Source organism: Scyliorhinus torazame, chromosome 14 (assembly GCF_047496885.1).
Source record: "Scyliorhinus torazame isolate Kashiwa2021f chromosome 14, sScyTor2.1, whole genome shotgun sequence".
NCBI lineage: Eukaryota > Metazoa > Chordata > Chondrichthyes > Carcharhiniformes > Scyliorhinidae > Scyliorhinus > Scyliorhinus torazame.
Genome location: NC_092720.1, coordinates 43885116 through 43908594, shown reverse-complemented (window position 1 = coordinate 43908594; position 23479 = coordinate 43885116). Strand labels below are relative to the sequence as shown.

General features: G+C 43.4%; 1 protein-coding gene across 26 annotated transcripts in view; it reads right to left on the bottom strand.

Annotated features, from left to right (window-relative positions):
- The window catches only part of LOC140389677 (disks large homolog 1), a 486438-nt gene that overhangs the window by 48260 nt on the left and 414699 nt on the right, over positions 1–23479 (bottom strand). For all 26 annotated transcript variants that reach the window (XM_072474027.1, XM_072474028.1, XM_072474029.1 and 23 more), the window contains 2 exons: positions 16489–16603; positions 5142–5318 (listed from right to left, as the gene is read on the bottom strand). In XM_072474027.1, the coding sequence (XP_072330128.1) occupies positions 5142–5318; positions 16489–16603 (292 nt within the window). The remainder of the gene's footprint in view (positions 1–5141; positions 5319–16488; positions 16604–23479) is intronic.

Here is a 23479-nt window from a genome sequence, read left to right as displayed (position 1 = left end):
GGTAAAATAGTTGTAAAGCCTACTCCAAAGCTCCTAAAGTAGTATGCATTTAAGTTTCAATTAACAGTTTTATATTGCCTGGTTTTGTTCTGTTGCTAAGATGGAATATGAATGTTACCTCGTTTACATGTAAACCTGTGAAAGTTAGGTTGAAAGAAGTATCGAAGGTCCAACACTGTATTTTCCTTTCCAAATGAATGAATTTTGTTAATTGAGACACTAGTACAGTTCATGGAGAACAAATCTCACTGAAGCAAACCACAGAACCCCTGTGGAGGGAGGGGAGGCAGAAGTTGTTTACTTTATTTCATTTCACTGTAGCTGGTTGTGATTTGCATTACATTAGGAGTGGTGGGTTTTCAATCACTTGTATTGATGGCACTGTGGGTAGTTAAATAGAAGGGGCTTTGGGGTTTGTTGGCAACATTTGATCAGAGTTAGTCTGGTGAATGGAGCTGGTTCTTTGTTAGTGCCCTTTCCTCTAACTTTCAATGTGATTGTTTTGACTTCTACACTAGTTCTATGGGAGGAATTTAAACTATTTTCTGTTTTTAAAACAGCCATTTTATTGAGAAAAATCTTGACCTTTTTCATCAATTTTACAGGTTGGCTGATTTGTTCGCTTTCTAAAATGGATGATATTTGTTTAGCATGCACCCAGTCTCATTTCAAATCTGAAATTCATAACTTGACTAAGGAACAACCATCAAAATGTGAAATGCTTTAATTTAAGATTTAAATGCTTAAAAAGAAAACACATCAAAGCAACTTCACAAGCAATCTTACTTTCAGAAGTACAACATGATGCATTGACAGCAAATCACCTGGAGGATGTGAAAAGTTCACTTGAAAATTGGACGTTTTGAAGACAGTCAGAAGACCAAATGACACCCAGTGTTAGACACTTACTAAAATTGACTGGTGGCAAATTTGCTTCCGAGTAAAGAAAATGCTGCAAATTGTTTAAACAAAAAATGTAGTGTACACAATTATTTTTTACCCAATTAAGGGGCAATTTAGCGTGTCCAATCCACCTAACCTGCACATCTTTGGGTTGTGGGGGTGAAACCCACGCAGACACTGGGAGAATGTGCAAACCCCATACGGACAGTGACCCGGGGCCGGGATCGAACCCGGGTCCTCAGCGTTGTAGGCAGCAGTGCTAACCATTGTGCCACTGTGCCACCCAAATCCTGCAAATAGCTAAATTTTGCAGTAACTGACAATTCTTCTGGGAAATATAAAATAGGAAGAAATGGTCAAAATTAGCATGGTGCCTTAATTATTAATGGCAGATGTAGATTATCCTAGATGGTCCATTCTGCACCCACTGAACTACTGAAGAGCTGGGTTAGCACAACTTTCAATTTTTTCTTCTGTAGTACCCATATCAAGAAACAGCAAACAAGTAATTCACTGACACTCACTCCAAGTATGGCAACTGATCAGGTTACTAATTTGTGCTGATCTATGTTCTATAACACTTTGCCAATGGAAATAAAATCTGCTGACTCCATGACAAAATGCTAATTTCATCACAGAATTCCTACAGTGCAGAAGGGGGCCATTTGGCCCATCAGGTCTGCACCGACCCTCTGAAAGAGTACCCTACCTAGGCCCACTCCGTTGCCCCATCTCTGTAACCCCATAATCCCACTAAGCTTTGGATACTCAGGGACAATTTATATTGGCCAATCCACCCAACCTGCACATCTTTGGACTGTGGGAGGAAACCGGAGCATCTGGAGGCAACCCACGCAGATACGGGGAGAACGTGCAGACTCCACACAGGCAATTCCCATGGTCGGAATTGAACCCGGGTCCCTAGCTCTGTGATGCAGCAGTGCTAACCACTGTGCCGCCCTGAATTGACTTAAGTTATACTAATTAATAACAGGATAACAATTGTGATTTGATATAAATCTGGTGCTTTCCAATAACATTAAAAAAAATATTCATAGGGTGAACGCGCCGCTGGTCAAACCAGCATTTACTGCCCACCACTAATAAGGTGGTGGTGACCTGCCTCTTGAACCACAGCAACCCATCTGGTACAGGTACACCCACAGTGCTGTTCGGAAGAGAGTTCCAGGATTGTGACCAACAGTTTTAAACTGTGCAACTTGGGAGGAGAATTTTCAGGCGATGTTCCCATGCAACTGCTGCCTTTGTCTTTCTAGGTAGTAGAGGTCACAGGCTTAGAAGGTGCTGTGGAAGGAGCCTTGAGTTGCTATGGTGAATCTTGTAGATGGTTTACACTGCTGCTACTGCACATTGATGGTGGAGGGACTGAATGTTTAAGGTGCTGGATAGGGTGACAAACAAGCGGCTGCTTTGTCCTGGATGATGTTGAGCTTCATGAGTGTTGTTGGTGCTGCACTCACCAGGCAAGTGGAAAGCATATCATCACAATCTGGACTTGTGCCTTGCAGATGAGGGAAAAGGGCAGGAAAGTAGTCACGAGGAATGTCGGATCAGCCATGATCCTATTGAACGGTGGAGCAGACTAGAGGGGCCGAACGGCCTACTCCTATTGTTTATGGTCTTTATGGACAGGATTTAGGAGTCAGGAGGCGAGTTACTTTCCACAGAATTCCCAATCATTCACCTGCTCTTGTAGTCACAGTATTTATATGGCTAGCCCAGTTCAGTTTCTGGACAATGGTTATCCTCAGGATATTGATGTGAGGCCACAAGTGAACCTTTGAATTTAGATGGGGGGTAAGTCCCACTCTCTGATGAAGCAAAAAAACATTAGGTAACTTGCCCCATTAACATCTAGAAATATCAACCTGCGCATGCTTACAGTTTATCTTTCCATTGCACAATTCAATTTCACTAGCCCCAACTGGCATTTGTTCTCTCTTGCATCCGCATTTTCTCAGATGCATTTATCATTGTTCAGTTTTCATGCTGGAGGGCCAACATCTTTCTAGATACTAAAGGGTCTGCCGTGTATTTAACATTATACTTTCATTTCAGATTTCCGGTGGGTTTTAAAAAAATAACTGCTTACGATTACTAGTTCCGCCTATAGCCAGCATTATTTTCTACAATCAAAATACCATTGCTGTTAGTTACGAGACAGAAGATGATCATTAATTAGATGTGTAGAGAACCCTTTTGTTTCATACATATGTCATGCCCAATAAAAGAGGTGTCATATTCATAACTTTAATTGTGCTTGTATAAAAGTTTTTGGAATTGCCTTCATTTATTTAAAAATGGACACTAATGAACTGTTAATGCCCGCCAAAGGAGTCCGGTGACCATTGCAACTTGAACATAGCCTATCAAGCTTCTAGAAAGTTCAAATTGAATCACAATGGATGGGGGTCCACTCTTGATCAAAGATGCCTAGCCAGCATTCCTTTGTGGAATTCACACCTGCCATTATTTGAAGCTTACTCCTAAATAGAGAGTCTCGGAGTCCATTGTCTCCATGTTTGCAATGTAATAAAGGAAAGCAGACAAGACCAGTTATCACAAGTGTGAAAAACCTACTCCTGCATATCAATGACTGTTGAACATGCGACAAAAGCTGGTTCTCTGATACTGAAATTATTTTATCCAAAACCTCACAAGGCGGCCTAGGGGCAGGATGATACTGACAAGATATCAGCTGCAGACCAAGGTTGTGTCACCGTTGCCCTTTAAGAACACAGGGGCTTAAACAATCTGATTACAAAGTTCTGGGTTCATCTATAAAGAAACAGGACCAATTTATACAACAACCACAAGTGCCCTACTGGACAGTCTTCTCATCGAAGGATTCCAAATCCAGCTACTTGAAATTATCGTACCCACAATTAAAGAGCAGAACAAAGCTTTTGTCACTGTTCTCTCAAATACATGTGAACTGTTAACTATTCCTTTGGCTTAAACCTTGTACAAGTGCACTATCTTCTTTAATTGCATCTTGTTGGAGTGTGCGGTGTGTGACTGACGTAACATTAAGATCTTTCAGGGTGTTTCAACCAACGGAACCTTTAAATTGACCACACACTAACAGGGGTTTAGAAACACACAAATAAAAAATAAACCACACTGATTATAGACAGAAGAGAATTGGGGTTTCAGTTTATCCCTACTCCCCTGTCCATAACACACATTCTCAATCTGCATTAAATTCACCTTTACCCCTGCAAATAGTCTCTATTTAAATGAATAAACAAAATCGGAGTTTTACAACTCTAATTTCCTTGTAGATTTCTTTGACTATTTCCGATTGGATGCTAGGAGGTGCACGAGAGTAGTCACTTTCCTTTTCCTCATCGTCAACAAACTTGAATATTCCTGACCTGGGAAAATGGGAACTAATTTCATGGCACAATGTGCTGGAGATGGGTCTTGTTAGACTATTGTTCTACTTACAGGTTTATACAATCTTCCCACATGAACAATTAATTAAATTACACACAAGCTGAAATAACTGGAACTATGACCTCAGCAAAAAGCTCACTTCCTTTAATCTTATCAGATCTGATTAGTACCTAACTTTGGATTCAAAGCTACAGGATGTAATGGCCTTATGATCATATTACCTTTAGTTTGCTATCATCCTATGATGTCTGTCATTTGATGTTATAAAATTTCAAAGTCAATGTTAAAATTGTTAGGTACAATCTAGTCAATTATTATAATGGCTAGATTAAATAATGATCACTGTACAACTTCAGCAGTATTTGTAGCATTTATATGCATCAAGTCTTTATGTACCACATGATGGAAGATGATATTAAAAACTGGTACAAAACTGGGATCAACATTTATTTAAAGGTGAAAGAATACAAAGAAGATGAAGGACATCAGACCAATTTAGTCCTGGTCTGCAATGCACATCAGCACCAACAGCTTGGGTCACCAGTGCACCCTCATACAATTTAAATTTGTCACTTTGAAGACTGCAGGCACTCTTCTAGTTTTCAAAATATCAGCCTCTCCTTCATTTCTCGCATCAGTCACAAAACATCCCACTAATCAAAGGTAGGAATAGTGTGCAGTATTGCTTATTAATCTGCCAAAAGTAAATTTGGTTTTAATGATGAAATGCTATTGCAGTCCTGCAGTTAAAGAGCACCTGGTATTTAAAAGATATTCCACCCAAATGCCCATATTCCCACTTGACAAAAGGTAATCACCTCCTTTTACTTGGGATGACTCCAATTTCTTCACTCTCCCCCTCTGGCGTTACCTGTCGAGCCTGCCACCATTCATCATCTGATGCATTGATCACGTGCAGGATATCACCAAAACTGAAATTAAGGCCTTGGCTCGGGAGACCGCTGTCTTTGGTCTTGTCATAATCAAACAAGGCTCTAAAAGAGACACAGCGAAGAACACAAGTAAGTAACGACAATTCATCACAAAATTCATCACCACATACAAGATACTGTAATAGAAAAGACAAAATGCTCGTAATACAAATGTCAGTCAGCATCTGCAGAGAGAAAGAGTTTATTATCGACGTGTGCATTTTTTTTTTATTTGTTCATTGGATGTGGGTGTCACTGGCTGGGCCACCATTTATTGCCCATCCCTGAGGGCATTTAAAAGTCAACCACAGTGCTGTGAATCTGGAGTCACGTGTAAGCCAGGCCAAGTCAGGATAACAGATATCCTTCCCTAAATGGCCTTCGTGAACCAGATAGGTTTTTACGACAATTGACAATGGTTTCTTGGTCATCATTAGACTTTTAGGGTGGCACGGTGGCACAGTGGTTAGCACTGCTGCCTCACGGCACTGAGGACCCAGGTTCAATCCCGGCCTTGGGTAACTGTCTTTGTGGAGTTTGCACATTTTCCCCATTTCAGTGTGGGTTTCACCCCCACAACCCAAAGATGTGCTGCTTAGGTGGATTGCCCCTTAATTGGAAAAACTAATTGGGTACTCTAAATTAAAAGAAAATCATGAGACCTTTAATCTCATGTTTTTATTGATTCCAAATTCCAACATCTGACATGGTGAGATTTGAGCCCAGGACCACAGAGCATTATCCTGGGTCTCTGGCTTTCAAGTCCACTGACATTACCACTACTTCATTGCAACGGAAGATAAAGGTAAACGGGCCATTTGATAAGTTTGCAAAAAATTGTTTATATGGGATGAGGGCAAGAATAAGCAGACCGACAAACTGGTAATATTTAACTCAAATGTCTCTCTGATTGACATATCTGCTGATTTTATTCCCTTCTCTTTGCAACCATACTAAAATCGGTTACCTTCTATTCTATCTCCTGCATTTTAAAAATTTTATTTTCGCATTCTGAATTTTCACTTTACTTTTATCTTTTACTAGGATATAAGATTTTTCTCATTTTAGTTAAATTTCATCTTAGTTAAAATGTAGGGCGGCACTGTGGCACAGTGGTTAGCATTGCTGCCTGCGGCGCTGAGGACCCGGGTTCGATCCCGGCCCTGGGTCATTGTCTGTGTGGGGTTTGCACATTCTCCCCATGTCTGCGTGGGTCTCCCATCACAACCCAACATGTGTAGGTTAGGTGGATTGGCCACACTAAATTGCCCCTTAATTGGAAGAAAATAATTGGGTACTCTAAATTTATTTAAAAATGTATAATGGTACCAAGGGAGCGAATTTAACATTAATAAAGATTATAGTCATTAACCCTGCAAGCTTCAGCAAACTTATTATCTGAAAACGATCGTTCAACTGCCAATTTCAGTTTTTACCACTCATGGTTAACTTCCCCTCAAAATAAATGAGAAAATGTAAAAACAATGATAAACTATAGCTTGCTGATCCAAGGAGGTTAATGTTAATATTCATTGTCATTGTTCAAGAATATAAAAACTTTTCTTTCTAATTCAACTCCAGACAACTTGGGGGTTGTCACCATGTGTGGATAAGCCCATCAACTACACTGTTCCTTCCCATCCTCCAGATTTGAAAGCCAATTTGTTATCACAAATTAGCTTATTTTATCTTGGGTGCCAACATTACAAAACTTTTTTCTCTGGATACTTAATTTTAAAATAAAAGTGACTTTACCGCAGATAGGGAGAATTCATTTACCTTAGTTCATGTGATGTTCAAGCACTAATTTAATAAACTGAAATAGATGATTGGAACATGTTCAATTTTAACTCCGTATTTCCTGCATCTCAAAATGCTGCCACCCTTCACTTTGTCCTTCCTCTTAGAAACTTCAGGCTCTAGAATTGGTACACCCAGCAACTGTTTAATTTCCCAAGTTATAGAATCCCTACAGTGTAGGAGGCGGTAATTCGGCTCTTCAAGTCTGCACCGATCTTCCAAAAGAGCACCCTACCTAGGCCCGTGCCCTACCCTATCCCCATAACCCCACATAATCTTTTGGACACCAAGTGCAATTTAGCATGACCAATCGACCTAACCTGCACATCTTTGGACTGGGAGGAAACTGGAGCACCCGGAGGAAACCCACACAGACACGGGAAGAAAGTGCAAACTCCACAGAGTCACCCAAGGTCGGATTTGAACACGGTTCCATAGCGCTGTGAGGCAGCAGTGTTAGCCACCATGCCACCATAAAGTCTGCTGCTTTCTTTGAGATCAGTAAGAAGTCTTACAACACCAGGTTAAAGTCCAACAGGTTTGTTTCGATGTCACTAGCTTTCGGAGCGCTGCTCCTTCCTCAGGTGAATGAAGCGGTATATTCCAGAAACACATATATTTGAGATCAGAATGGGAGTTCTCTGATATGGTCAAAAATTCTATCTCAGAAAAGGTGGTGGACAGGGTGGGAGCTCATTTGCACATTTTCACTCTGTTAAGCAAGGCTCACAAGTACCTTGAGTGCAAGATTCCTGCGTTGGGATTTTAGTGCAGAAGCAAGTGGGGTGGGGTGGGGAAGATAGGGGGGTAATGGGGGCAGGCCATTTCGGACTGAGATGAGGAGAATTGTCTCCTCTCATAGGGTGATGGACCTGTGTAATGTTCTGCCACTGAAGACTGCGGAGGCCATGACAAAGAATATATTTAAGATGGAAATAGATTCCGCCCCCAGAGAAATATTCACTCATCCTCGCTTTTGTCGGATAAATTGCCCTTAGTGACCAAAAAGGGTAGGAGGGGTTATTGGGTTATGGGGAGAGGGTGGAAGTGAGGGCTTAAGTGGGTCGGTTCGGACTCGATGGGTCGAATGGCCTCCTTCTGCACTGCATGTTCTATGTTCTAAAGGCATCAGGAGTTATGGGGCGAGAACAGGAATATGGCATTGAGATTGAGAATCAGCCATGATCATACTGAATGGAGGAGCTAGCACAAAGGGCCGAATATTCTACTCCTATTTTCTGGGTTTCAATTACCAACCCATCCCAATAACAAAATACCAGATACTGGGAAACTGTGCATCAGGAATCTGCCATGAATTTTCTCCCTCAAATGCAGTCAGTGCACAACAATCTCCAATTTCATCTCATTTGCACCCGAACAATTGGTAGGTGGGAAAGCATTTGCACAGTTTCTTCTTTTTTAAATGTTTTTTCCCCATAACAAACAAAACCAAGCAACACAATTACTATACAACACAATTAACCAAAATTACACAATCGAAGAGAGACTAACAAACAAAAGCACAAATTAACTTTAACCCCCGAAACTTAACTTACCCCATCACAGCTGACGGTGATTAGCTCATTAAAAAATGAATTTATGGTTGCCATCTTCGGTAAAACCCTCAATGGTGCACATAACTTTCTCCAAATGTAAGAAAGACACGAGGTAACCCAACCAAGCTGAGGCACTAGGCGGTGTACGAGGCCTCCACCGAAGCCAGAAGTCATCTCCGGGCTATCAACCAGGTGAAGGCAATGATATCCACCTTCATCCCAGGCTGGATGCACCAAGTCCGAGACCGCAAATGTGGCCACCAGTGGACAAGGATCCAAATCAACATCTGAGCATCTCTGACATGGTGTTGAAGAAATAGGCCCAGAAGCTTACCAACTTTTTTTTTTAATTTAAGAGTACCCAATCATTTTTTCCAATTAAGGGGCAATTTGGCGTGGCCAATCCACCTAGCTTGCACATTTTTGGGTTGTGGGTGAATGTGCAAACTCCACACAGACAGTGACCCAGAGCCGGGATCGAACCTGGAACCTCAGCGCTGTGAGGCCACAGTGTTAACCCGCTGCGCCACCGTGCTGCCCTGAAGCTTATCAACTTGGGACAAGGCCAGAACATGGGAGTGTGCTTAGCCAGCCCCCGAAAGCAGCACTCACACTTGTCCGCCCCCAGAGAAATATCCACTCATCCTCGCTTTAGTCAGATGCACCCTGTGCACCACCTTCAACTGAATCAGCCAAGCACATGAAGATATGTGATTGACCCTGCGAAGGGCCTCACTCCACACCTCGCCATCCAGAATGGGATCCAATTCACCCTCCCATTTCGTCCTCACTTCACTCAATGGAGTTGACTCAGCTGAGAGGATACGGCCATATATGCTTGAAATAGTCCCCCATCAGACGCAGCCAAAGACAAAATCCTCTTCAACAGGGAAGATGGTAGTTCCAAGGGAAAGGATCCCCTCTGTGCGAAAATCGCAAATCCTGAAAGTAGCAGGCAGTTGGAATTTCTCCACCAACTGTTTAAAACTGGCAAACCTTCCCTCCATAAACAGGTCTCCAAAACCTTCCCCTCCCAAAACTTTAATATTGAGTCCAAACCCACTGACAGAAAAACATGTTTGTTTCAGATGGGGGCTAGCGAACAGAGCATAAAATCCAGCCTCAATTGCTTCCAAATTCTCAGGGTGCACACCACCACGGGATTCAGGGAAAATCAGGAGGAAAGACAACAATGCAGTAATCATTGCAACAAGACTAGAAACTCGCTTCCATTCGTCCCCATATGGAACCAGGATCACTGAACCACAACAATATCTTCTGAATATTGGCTGTCCAATTGTAAAACAATAAATTCAGTAGAGCAAAGCCCCCTGACTGTCTTTGGAGCAAGGCCCCATGGGTCCTTGGGTATCTCACCCGCCCAAATAAGGGAGGACATTAATTGGTTGCTTTTATCAGGAAAAGACTCGGGGAGAAGAATGGGGAGACATTGAAAAAGAAATAAAAGTCTTGGTACGTTAATCTTAATAGTCTGAACCCTGCCCGCTGAGGATAGGGGGAGGTTACCCCGCCTCGAAGACAGACATGACACTATCAACCAGATTAGTGTAATGCATTTGCACAATTTCTAAGTTCACCTGTGACCATGTAACACTGTTGAGGTGGACCAGGGAACATGGAAAGGGCCCCAACATTGATGCTTGGTGTCACAAAAACTAAGTATGGTACTTATTTGGATTGTTTCTCCTTGGTAAACAGACACGTTAAAAGTCAGCTGCTGCTAACATTTTTTTCTTAAAGCTACAACAAATGGCATCTATCCGGAAGCCAAAGAAATAGTGTCTGTGGTTAGTTTCTGATCATGCAAAGGATCTTTAATATACTGATACCTGTTGAATGCTTGCCAGGTGTTTTCCTGAGATCACCGACCCTGCACATCTTTGGGTTGTGGGGGTGAAACCCATGCAGACATGGGGAGAATGTGCAAACTGCACACGGACAGTGACCCGGGGCTGGGATCGAACCCGGGTCCTAGGTGCCGTGAGGCAGCAGTGCTAACCACTGTGCTGTCTGAGACTTGTAAATGTTGATGTTCAGAGTGCGCTCTTGGAAGGAAAGCAGAAAGTTAACATGCAGGTGCAACAAGCAATTAGGGAGGCAAATGTCATGTTGGCTTTTGTTGCAAGGGAATTGGAGTACAATGTGGGGGTGTGCACAGAGGGCAGCACAGTAGCATAGTGGTTAGCACAATTGCTTCACCGCTCCAGGGTCCCAGGTTTGATTCCCGGCTTGGGTCACTGTCTGTGCGGAGTCTGCACGTTCTCCCCGTGTGTGCGAGGGTTTCCTCCGGGTGCTCCGGTTTCCTCCCGCAGTCCAAAGATGTGCGCGTTAGGTGGATTGGCCATGCTAAATTGCCCATAGTGTCCAAAATTGCCCTTAGTGTTGGGTGGGGTTACTGGGTTATGGGAATAGGGTGCAGGTGTTGACCTTGGGTAGGGTGCTCTTTCCAAGAGCCGGTGCAGTCTCGATGGGCCGAATGGCCTCCTTCTGCACTGTAATTCTATGTTATGTTATATCATCTTAAGTCAAGGCGGAATTAGACGACAGTCAATGAGTGTACAAGGGCATGCGGATGCAATTCAATCACTACTTTACAGTCAAGCGGTCAGATGTGGTTCAGTTAGTAGCATTCTCGCCTCAGTCATCAGGTTCTTGGTTCAAGATCCACTTCAGGACTTGAGCACAAAGAAAGAATCAAGAATGGCACTACTGAGGGAGTGCTGCACTCTCAGAGGTGCTATCTTCCCTCGCAGGTGTATGTAAAAGATCGATGGCTCTATTTTGAAAAGGAGAAGCGGGGTTATCCCTGTTGCCCTGTCTAATATTTAACTATCAATCAACATCTGATTATCTGGTCATAAGATATAGGAGCAGAAGACAAGCCAGTTCCACCATTCAATATAGCTGATCCGCTTTCCCACCCACCTCCTGAATTCCGTCCGTCTCAAACTTATATTCAACGCTGCAGCATCCAAACAGAGAATTCCAAAGATTCACACCCTTTTGAGTGCAGAAATTTCTCTTCTCATTCCAAATGATCCTGAGGCTATGCCCATCTGCAGCTAGGGACACAACCTGTGTGTTTACTCTGTCAAGCCCCTTCAGGCTCTCGTACGAGATCAATGCTCATTGTTCTAAATTCCAGAGGATACAAGTCCAATGTACTCAGCCGCTCATCAGAGGCCAACCCTGTCATTCAGAGAACAATCTAGTGAACCTTCGCTGTACCACCTCCATCACAAGTATATCCTTCCTTAAGTATAGAGACCAAAACTGCACACATGATTCCAAATATGTTCTCCCAAAGTCCTGCACAATTGTAGCAAGGCCTCCATATTCTTATACTCCAATCCCTTTGCAGTAAAGACCAACATGCAAATTGCTCTCCTAATTGCTTGCTGGACATGGAAGCTAACGTTGTGTTCCTCCAAGTCCCTTTGAATATCAACATTATATGCTTCACAATTTTTGAAAAATTTGGCTTTTTTATTCTTACAAAGTAATAACCGTACACTTCCCCAGATTATACTCCATTGCCACCTTCTTGCCACTCACTGAACCAGTCTATCAGAGGCAAACTTTCAATAATACACAACGCTGCTGCATGGGGCCCCATAGGGAGAGGTGACTGTTGTGATGGGAACACCAGTCAGGGTCTTTGTAGATCTAAATGTATTGATAGACTCGAGTCTATCAGCAGGCAATACAGAACAGCGGACTGTGATTGGTGGACTTCCCTTTGGAGCAGGAAAAGAATTTGCCATACGTTGAGAGGTGGTGACTTAGAACAGTTCAGACATGGATCTCCTGAATTGGTGTGAAGTTTCTGAACTTTCACTGACTAAAGGTGCAAAGCAGCAGCCAGGCTTCTGGCATTGAGTCTGCCAGGTAGCCTGAGTAAAAAAGTGAGGTTGCCGACCTAACATCGGGTGCAAGCCTGCAAAGCCTTGAACGAGCAGAGGCGGCAGCGCTGGCCAACAGCTGTCAAAGGGAGCAGCTCTCGACCTCCAGGGCTGAGGGGGAAGGCAACCAACCAAAAAGAACAGTGACCATCAGGCCAGACAGCCAGCCGCCAGGCAGGAGCACACACAGATATCGAGGCTCGAGGCCTGGCCACCCAAGCGAGAGCAGAGCAGCAATCGATGCAAAGGAGGCCAGACAAGCGCTGGCATCGTGTCTCGGAGAATCGGGGAGCAGTGGCCAGTGGAAGCGGGGCTCCTCGATCAGAACCAGAGGCCAGTCAAGCAGCGCTTAGTGAGGAGACTGGGCAGCAACTAACATCTTCTTTCTTCTTATTGCTTTGCATGTTTGAACTTGCTGCCTTGGTGTCAGCCATTTCTCTCTGATCGGTTATGGTGTATTTTATGGTACCCGGCTTGCCTTGACCATCCATCGTAATCACAGCTTTCCCAAAAATTGCCAGCAGCCAGTTACTCTGGTAGGATTTTGACAGTGAATTGACTCTCATCCTCACATCAATTCTTTTCACAATTTTCAAAGGCTACCCCTTACCAACTCATAAGCGTTGTTTAATTTGTCACGGCTTTTGAGCAGCTTAGACAATCGGTTACGGTTGTTTAAGGAGGCTTCATTCGACTGAAGAATCAAACAATCGCCCTATGACATTCAATGGCATTACCATCACCGAATCCCCTATCATCCTGGGGGTTACCATTAACCTCAAACTGAACTGGACCACCATACAAATACTATGGCTACAAGAGCAGGTCAGAAGCTAGGAATCCTGTGGCGAGTAACTCACGTCCTGACTCCTCAAAACCTGTCCACCATCTACAAGGCAAAGTCAGGAGTGTGATGGAATACTTCCCACTTGGCTGGATGAGTGCAGCTCCAACAGCACTCAAGAAGCTCGACACCATCCAGGGCAAAGAAGCCGGCTTGATTGTCACACTTTCCAGAAGCATTTGCTCCATTCACTACCGACGCATAGTAGCAGCAGTGTGTACCATCTACAAGATGCACTGCAGGAACTCACCAGGGCACCACCTTCAAAATCCACGGCCATGACCATCTAGAAGGGCGTTGGCAGCAGATAAATGTGAATACCACCACCTGGAGGTTTCTCTCCAGGTCACTCACCATCCTGACTTGGAAATATATCGCCGCTCGTTCACTGTCACTGGGTCAAAATCCTGGACAGCACCGTGGACTGCAGCGGTTCAAGACAGCAGCTCACCACCACCTTCTGAAGGGCAATTAGAGATGGGGAAAAAATGCTGGCCTAGGCAGCAAAGCTCACATCCCAATAAAAAATGAATCAAAAAGATTCTGAAGACTTATTCATGAATCGTTTAAATCAAGACAGATCATCCCCAAATCAATATGAAGAGACATGATGAATATGGCAGTCAAAAACAGGACGTTGAGGGTCTGGCAAGAGGACAAAGCTAGGGAAAAATAATGTTTCACACTTTACTTTAAAAGGTTTGATGCATTGAGCAGTGCCCATTCATCCTCAACAACAACATCCACAAAAGGTTTTGGTGACTTGTCTGATGACTTTGACTTGCCAATTTCAAGAAACACATTGCCTGAAAAACATGAACACGATGTGCACTCTGAAATACGAATGGAACTACAAGACGCTGCTCAAGCACACTGTCTACTGAAGATAGGGAAGAAACCTACCCTGAGGACATTGCCTTATGGTCAAAATCTGTTTCACCAGGTAGGATTGAATATTTCATAATAAATAGACTAGAGAACATAGGTAACGTGGAAAATAGTTTGAGGCTGAAAGCAGCTTAGAAGTCTTCATGCTTCTTTTGCAAATCACTTTAAATCTATACTCTCTCATTCTTGATCCTTTTACGAGTGGGCCAGTTCCTCCCTGTCTACTCCGTCGAGCTGCCTCATGATTTTAAACATTTATTCTTAACCTTCTCGCCAAGGAGAATAATCCCAACCTCCCAAATCTATCCTCTTTAATTGAAATTTCTCATCCCTGGAACCATTCTTGTAAACCTCTTCTGCACTCTCTCCAATATCTTCACATCCTTCCTATCATGTGGTGCCCAGAACTGTATAGAATATCCCAGCTGAGGTCCATGTGTTGTCTTGTGTAAGTTCAGCATAATCTCCTTGCTCTTGTACTCTATGTCCCTATTAATAAAGACCAGAATACTATAAGTTCTATTAACTGCTCTCTCCAGCTGTCCTGCCAGCTTCAATGATCTATGCACATATATGTACAAGTTGTTCTTGTCTCTGTTTGAGAACTTGTTTGTTGCCAGTGGGTTTGGGGGAGGTTAAGGGGAGAAAATGTCAAATTGTGGGGATTGTTTTATGGTTTTTGAATGATCATGTGTTCATGTTTATGCATGCTCTGCTTTGAATAAAAATATTTTTTAAAAAGGGTCACCCATTGAGACAGGTGTTGAGAAATTCTATTTTAGAAAGTGTTGAGTCTTTGGAAATTTCTTCCTCCCCCTTTTGAGAAAGAGAGTCTGAATATTTTTAAGGCAGAGGTAGATGGATTCTAGATAAGCAAGGGGGTAAGAGTTACTCGGGGAAAGGTGGGAATGTGGGATTGAGGTTACAATCAGGTCAGCCATGATCTTGTTGAATGGTGCAGCAGGCTCGAGGGACCGAGTGGCTTATTGCAGCTCCTAATTTGTATATTCGAAAGTGAATCTGGGCAAATCACACTTTCTCTATTTCGGTTCAGAATTTCTGCTAGCTTGTCTGCCTTCTGGTTGAATGTAAAAGATCTTAGGATAAAGAGGAGCAGGGAACTCTTTGTTAGGTTCTAGCCTATATATATGCCTCAAGCAACATTTGCTTTCCTTAATTTCACTATTTGCCAATTTATCTTTACTTTTTGCTCAAACTGAAACAGTCTTCAGGTAATTTTAAATGTTTTTGGTGTGACTACACCCACCTTTTATTTAAAAAATCTTGTATATAAAAATTAAAAAACAAACTTATGTTTCATATAAGTATATCTTTTTAAAATAACTGATTGGTGTTGTACAACAGACCTGTGGCACACTGCTAGACAGATGCAAGTAATGGTTCTGTTGACAATCTTTGTTTTCTGCGAACAGCATTCACAAGTACCCAGCATTATGAATGAAACAGATTCTCCGTAATTAGCAAATTAAGGCAATAATCAAGGGGCTGGAGATGAGCAGTATCATATTCAAAAATAGCCAATTAAAAATGTTTTAAATGAAAGGCGGCGTTGTAAGAAATCCTAAGCATGCTAGCAGGCATTGAGGCAATAAGTTAGAGAAACGCCCATAGGACCAGCACTCAAAATGCAACTCGAACAGATATCAGAGTGACATACATTTCACAAGACGTCACAGCAGTTGCATTATTTTTCACACATTTCTACTTATTACTGAATCAGAAAATGATCCAGTGGACTTTCAAAAAAACAATTAAACTCCAATTCAGGTTGTGATGGTCTATTCAAAAAGTAGATAATTGTGATAAAGCTATTTCTGGAAAATACTTACAGAACATACAATGAAAGATCGTTCACTCAACTGAATAGAAAATAATTTAAGATGCAACTTTCATAATCAACATGGCAACATAAAAGAGGTTGGTCAACTACAAAGAGACCGTGCATATTTATGTACACAAATCCATCTCGGAGAGAACATTTCCTCCTTTGATGTCAAGCACCTGATACTCGCATACATAACATGAAATATTCAATGCTCTGGCAATGAAAACAGCATAATGTTAAGGTTTCGAGCTGCGTGAGGCTTAAAGACATTTGGGAACTGCAGTGCAGCTCTGAACAATTTGTAGTTTAAAGAGCACAACACGTACTGGGGGCCCTCTTTTCAAAAGTAGAGCGCAAGTTTGCCTTTTTCTTTTACCTGACATAAAGGGAACGCTTCTGGCTGGTGCGCAGCGACCCTGATCCTGAGCTAATGCTGCTGTTCATCATCTGCTCACGTAGATCGTGGATTTTGGCTTCAAATCTGCTGTATTCTGGAGAAGAAAAGATTTCGTAAATCAATATGCATTTCTCTTACCCACCTCCGAGCTAAGCTAAACAATGAATAAACACATGCTCCTCTCCAGTAAAAGCAACTGTTTGCTTTTTGGTTTTGTCACTCCTTGACAAAAGACCTTGACCTTTGTTAAAGTTAATTTGTTAAAACAATCAAGGTATCTTTCACTTTTATGCAAGCAGCTAGGTATTGGCTCTGCATCAGGTACAGAAGTTTTGATACAATGGCAACAGTATCAATTACAGTGAGAGCAAAGTTAAAACCATCTCTGGAAACTGATTGATTTCTGCTCCATCATTATCCACATCATTTAAAAAAAAAAAAATTTAAAGTACCCAATTCATTTTTTTTTTCCAATTAAGGAGCAATTTAGCATGGCCAATCAACCTAGCCTGCACATCTTTGGGTTGTGGGGGCGAAACTCACGCAAACACTGGGAGAATGTGCAAACTCCACACGGACAGTGACCCAGAGCCGGGATTGAACCAGTGACCTCGGTGCCGTGAGGCAACAGGGGGCTAACCCACTGCGCCACCGTGCTGCCCCCATTATACATATCATTAACAATACATCAGTCTAGATAGATATCGGCTGAATCCAGGCACTAATTTCCATGAAGACATTGCAAAGTACATTGGAAATAAAACTGCTTGGATAGTAAATTTGGGATTTTCTCTCGAAGAATGAAGAAGGTTAGTGCTTTTGTATGAAAGTCACGGTGCATTAAAGATGTGCATCACATTGATTGGTGCCATCTGAAATATCTGCCATTATTGACAAAATAAAGTCACCTGCAAACAGAAATACTATGCAAATAACAAGAGGATTTCCCCCAAAGGTGGAAAATCCTGGGACTCCAAATTTCATTATAATCCACTTTAGCATGGCTCACGTGAGCTTCTCAAATTACTGCCTGTAACTCACTTATACTTAACCATTAATATATTTGTCATAGCTTTTAACAACCAGGTGTTTCATGCAGGGCGAACAACTGTGGTTAAATGACTGAACCAGTGAAAACAATCAAAATAAAATTCTGAACAATATTAAAATGTTAACAGGATAGAAGGGAAAGAAACAAGCTGCTGCACTGAATTATTTTACTGTTCTGTAATTAGAAGGTTGGCACTGCATGTACTGCAAACAATCACACTTTGCAACTCTGCATTATTAACCGAAAAAACCTTAGCATTTCAAGGCAAGAGGATGAAACAGAACACACCAGCTGTCAACATTTCTGAAGTTGATCTGGAATTTTATGCTACAGTTTAACCGTCATCCACAGTGACGACAGATGAATACAGAACATGAAAACAATCCCACACTCGTTAAATTTAAATAATATAACAGCTCTTCTGAAAAGAATTAGGTACAGAGAATATTTTAACTACTTGCCAATGTCACTCAGTATTTGACTTATTATAGTGGCTGAGAGCCTGCCACTTGTGTTAGGATTTTGAAACCACGGGTCTTGTTTAATAGTATTCTTTTGAAGGGTCTCAAAAAAGCATCAACACAAACACCATGAAGCACATTTTGGTAGGGTAAATGCTGCAATCCGCAACAGTTTGGTAATCTCAAGTACAACCATTCTGGATGAAGGCTTTACTGTATGATACTCACATTAATTCCTTCAAAAGAAATCTCACACAGCCAACATCACTTGCTTTCTGTTGAACCAAATTAATTATTCACCCGCACTAGAAACTACCTTAAAAGCACCTTTAATGGATCATCATTTTCAGCTTCACTCCTGAAATTCCACCCTTTCTCCTACTGGTATTCAATTAGAACATCTGATCACTGCATGCGCAGTCACAACCAGCTTTCTGATAAGCAGCGATTGTCTATGCTACAATCGAGGTCACAGACTGTAAACTAAAACATCGTAACAGATGCAACCAGACTCCGGACTCTACAGACACGCATTGTTTCGGTTTACGGCAGGGTGATCAGTTAGCATCCAATCATCTGGAATAAATGTCCAGGAAATGCAATATTAATACGCTAAGCTGCTAATTAATTTGCAGACAATTTAGATAATCATAACTCAAATGTAAAGCTTAAAATGTTTTTTTTTTTTTTAATTTAGAGTACCAATTTTTTTTTCTTCCAATTAAGGGGTAATTTAGCGCGGCCAATCCACCTACTCTGCACATCTTTGGGTTTGTGGAGGTGAGACCCACGCAGGCACAGAGAGAATGTGCAAACTTCACACAGACAGTGACCTGGGGCCGGGACCGAAAACAGGTCATCAACGCCATGAGGCAGCAGTGCTAACCACTGCACCACCTTCCGCCCCAACTCAAATGTAAAGCTAGAGGTAGCTTACGTTGCAACAACATACATTGATTTTCACTTGAAAGAAACAGGAATGATTTGAATATACATGAGATATTTTGTGTTCTATTTGTGATGTTTACACCAGGAATTGTTAACTATTGACACAACAAGTGGTTCTTTCCCAACTGCAAGCATTTTAGCCAGTAAGTCATTGTCTGCCCTCCCTTTTCCCATTGTGGGATTCATCATTCTCATGAAACCTCAATCTCTAAAAAGTACTTGGATGAGCAATTGAAATGCCGTAACATTCAAGGCTATGACCAAGTGCTGGGAAGTCGGCTTAATGTAGATTTAGAGTATTTTTTTGTTGGTGCAGATTTGATGGGCCGCAGGACCTATTCTGTACTGTACGATTTTGACCGAGAAGTGTGATCATGTCCAAGTCAGAATGATGTGATTCAGACAGAAACTTGAGGTGTTCATGTTCCCCATAAAAATAATTTGATTTCCCCCTCTCATTTTTTCCTTGAAAAACTTGAAACTGTTAAGAACCACCTTGTGCACTCCATGCCATCCAAGTTGACTGGTGTTATTAAAATAAACTGGCCACAGTTCATGCATGCAAAGATTTAGTAAATTTTAATAATTTACTCTGGAGATGTGACTGACACTGGATACAGGCCTTATTTACTGCTCAACCCGGTTAGCCATTATCCTGGAGGAAGTGGTGGGCATTCTTCTCGAACCACTGCAGTCATTGTGGTGAGTGTGCTCACGCAATATTAATAGATGCATGGATCAGAGGATGATGTAGTGACGAACAAATCCAAATCAGTATAGTGTGTATCTTTAAGGATGCTATATCGTTCCCACAACAATGCCCGTCACTGACGATTGCGACGAAGGAGGGAAATGCTCTCCAATTAATTTTGGTGGAACACTACAGTATATCCTGCAGATCGTGCATACTACACATCCATAGTGTTCTGGTGATGGAGATGGTAGCTTTTGAGCCCAGTGGTCGGAACACCGGTCATGCAAACTCCACCACCCGAGATGGTCTTGTTGTAGTCAATATTTTCCTGCTTCTGTAGTAGAAAGATTCAACAACGCTCGTTGAGACAAAATAACAAAGCTTTATTTACAAAGAGACTGCATGCAGTAATGGCTGAAACTTGGTCAGAGAGCAGTTAGTGAAACTGCGGATTCCTTCTCAAGTCCGTGCTTTTACAGAAAATCAGTTCAGTATTTATACATTATCATTATCAAGATTGCGTGACTACAGCTTAGTCAGGAATTCGATCGGAAGTAGAAACGGAAGCAATGCCTGCTGACCTTATTGGGCTCTTTGTCCCATCACTCATATCATTATCTTGTCCTTGGAGGGAACATGGAGAGGTCGGAGGAGACTTATTTCTTCCTGACCTTATCTTGTCTTATTCCTACGGCCCTGGGTTATGACGAGTTAGTCTTATCAGGAGTTGCCAAGGTCCGGTATTTTGGAATGGCTTGATCTTCCCTGATCTTATTCATACTTCAAGTTATGCAGAGTCGGCCTTATTAGTCTTACAGGGATCTGAAATGGTTAGGGCAGTATTTCTTACATTGTATCAAATATTTTGACCAGTCTTCCCATCATGCCATTACTTTATTCGTACCATATCACAGTGTTGAGTTCCAGTATTGCTGTGGCTGCACCCATCAAGTTAGGTTGTGGGTATTCCATTATATTCCTTTTAAAAAAATAAATTTAGAGTACTCAATTATGGAGCAATTTAGCATGGCCAATCCACCTACCTGGCATATCTTTGGGTTGTGGGGGTGAGGCCAATGCAGACATGGGGAGAATGTGCAAACTTCACATGGACAGCGACCTGGGGCCAGGATCGAACCCAGGTCTTCGGTGTCGTAAGGCAGCAGTGCTAACCATTGCTACCCCATTCCATCATATTCCTGGCTTGAACCTTGTAGATGGCAGAAAATCTTTCAAGCGTCAGGAGGTGAGAGCATTCAGCCTCTGCCTTACTCTTGTAGCCTTGATATAACCGACCTTGATCAGCTGCTCAGGAATGATTATCCGAACTTCTGGTGGCACCCTCGAGGAAGCAGGTCGCAGGTTGGATCACTCCCGCCCGCGATGGGCAAACGGACCTTTTAAACGGACTTTTGCGGGACCTGGCAACCTGGATAGGTTGAGGGGACGATAGGGAAGAGGCTTCCCCCCCCCAGGGTATGAGCAGCTGGAGAAGAAGTGGTCGAGTGGAGCGGCAGGGCTCGAAGCGGGAGCAGCGGGTACCCCAGGCCAGGCGACAAAACATGGCGGACGGCAGGGACCAGGGAGCTGAGGCTCACTGGCCAAGGGAACAGCAGATGGAGTTTTTTTAAGAATTGCTTCGCCGAATTGAAGAGGGACACGTTGGACCCGATGAGGGCGGTAATGGACTGAATGGTCGAGGCGCAGGCGGTCCAGAAGGCACTCAGGCAGGTCGAGGTGAAGCTCTCCAGCCAGGCGGACACGGTGGCGGAGCTGGAGCATGAGGTGGAAGAGCTGAACGCCCGCCAGTGGAGGATGCAGGAGCAGCTTGAAGAGCTGGGGAACAGAGCCAGGAGGCAGAATTTGAGGATCGCTGGCTTCCCAGAGGGCTGCGAGGGGTCGGATGTGGGTGCATACGTGAAAGGTATGCTCGAGGCGCTGATGGGGCCGGAGGCCTTCCCCGACCCCTGGAGTTGGATGGGGCGCACAGAGCCCCCGCAAGGAAGCCCAGGATGGGCGACCGACCGAGGGCCTTGGTGGTCCGCTTTCACCGGCTTGTTGATAGGGAATGTGTGCTGTGATGGGCCAAGGCGGAGAGGAGCAGCAGATGGGAGAATTATGAGGTGCGCATCTACCAGGACTTGGGAACGGAGCTGGTCAAGAGGCGTGCAGGATTCATCAAGGTAAAGGCAGCCCTCTACAAAAAGGTGAGGTTTGGAATGCTGTATCCTGCGAAGCTTTGCGTTACGTTTGAGGAACTCCACTACTACTTTGAGACACCAGAACAGGTTTGGACTTTTATTAAAGAAGCTGACTTGAACTAACGGGCACTTAGTTTTCTCAGTGCTGTACAGTGGCAGCAGTCTGTTAACCTAATTTGCTCTGACTAGGTGTGAACTTTTATTAAAAGCTGGACTTGAACTAAAGGACTCTGGGCTCTCAGAGCTTTTGTGTGGCGGCGGTTTGTTAAATTATCCTGCACTGTAATGTTCTATCCAAGATGGTTTTCAGCGGGGACAGAGAGTGGGGGCTAGAGGGCACATTGTGTAGGGTGTTTTTTGGGGATAGCATCGAGGGGGTAGAGAGAGGGGCCCTGCAAAGGGGGCCCTGCGTTTGGTACATTTTGGCGGGAGATCGGGGCCTCGGAGAGGGAGATGGGCTTGGGGCAGGTTAAGGGACTTGAAAGGGCACGGTGAGATACAATCAGGTTAATGGGTCCTTGGTGTGTGTGTGTGGGGGGGGGGGGGGGGCGAGCCCTCGGGTGGGAGACAGACAGGCGCCAAGGGCAGGGGTCAGCATAGCTAGCGTAGGTCAGGGGGCCCCAGGGAGAGTAGGAGGAGGGACAGGCTAGGGCCAAGCGCAGGGCTGGCCTGGCAGGTCAGGCCTCGGGGGGTAGGGGTGGTTGGGGGGAGAGGGAGAGCAGCCGGGTAGGAGAGCAGAGAAGACTTAAGTGGGCAGGGGGGGTGTCTAGGGATCCCCCGGGGGAGAAGGTTGCTTGCAGACTCTCAGGGAACAGCGCAGGAAACCGACAGCTGCAGCACCCGAGGAGGGGGGGGGGGGGGGGGGGGGGTTTAGAGCCACGTTAGTTTTATTGAACACGTGGGGCAGGGCAAACAGAGCTGACAGGGGAAGTGCTTTATTAACATATTTATTCTTTCCCACTTTGTTTTCACTATGTTAAGGCTCTTTGCATAGGGCCTGTTTTCTCTCTGGAAATGTTACAAATTTGTTTTAAATAAAAAATTTCAAATAAAAAAGGAATGATTATCCATCCCCATCCCCAAAAGTAAATGGTGATGGTGTCAGACTTGGTAATGATGGTAAATGTCATGGGAAGCATTCAATGATTAGCATAAATATTCCTAGTCACTTGCCAGACCGACCCTAGGTCCTGCTATAGGTTGGCATGAGATGCCCAATTGCTGGATGAATTGCAAGTGCAGCGGAAAGCTGTGGAATTCTGAGCAAACAAACTACTTCTGACTTTAGGATGGGAGGAAAGTCATTAATGAAGCATCTGCAGATATTTGCACCAAGGACACTTATCTGAGGAACTCCTGCATTGATATCCTTGGGCTATGATTATTGATTTCTTACAACTATGACCAAAGCCATGTTCTACTACATCAGATGTGACTCAGGCCACGGGAGCTTTTTCTCCTTCATCCTCACTGAATTCAGTTTTCCAGTAGCTCCTTGAAGATTCCTTTCGGTTACCATTTAGTTGAAGTAAAGGTTTATACTGAGAGAAAAATGGCCCCAAATTTTGTTCTCCCCCCTGTCCCCACCCCACCCGAAGTGGAAGCACCGTTGACT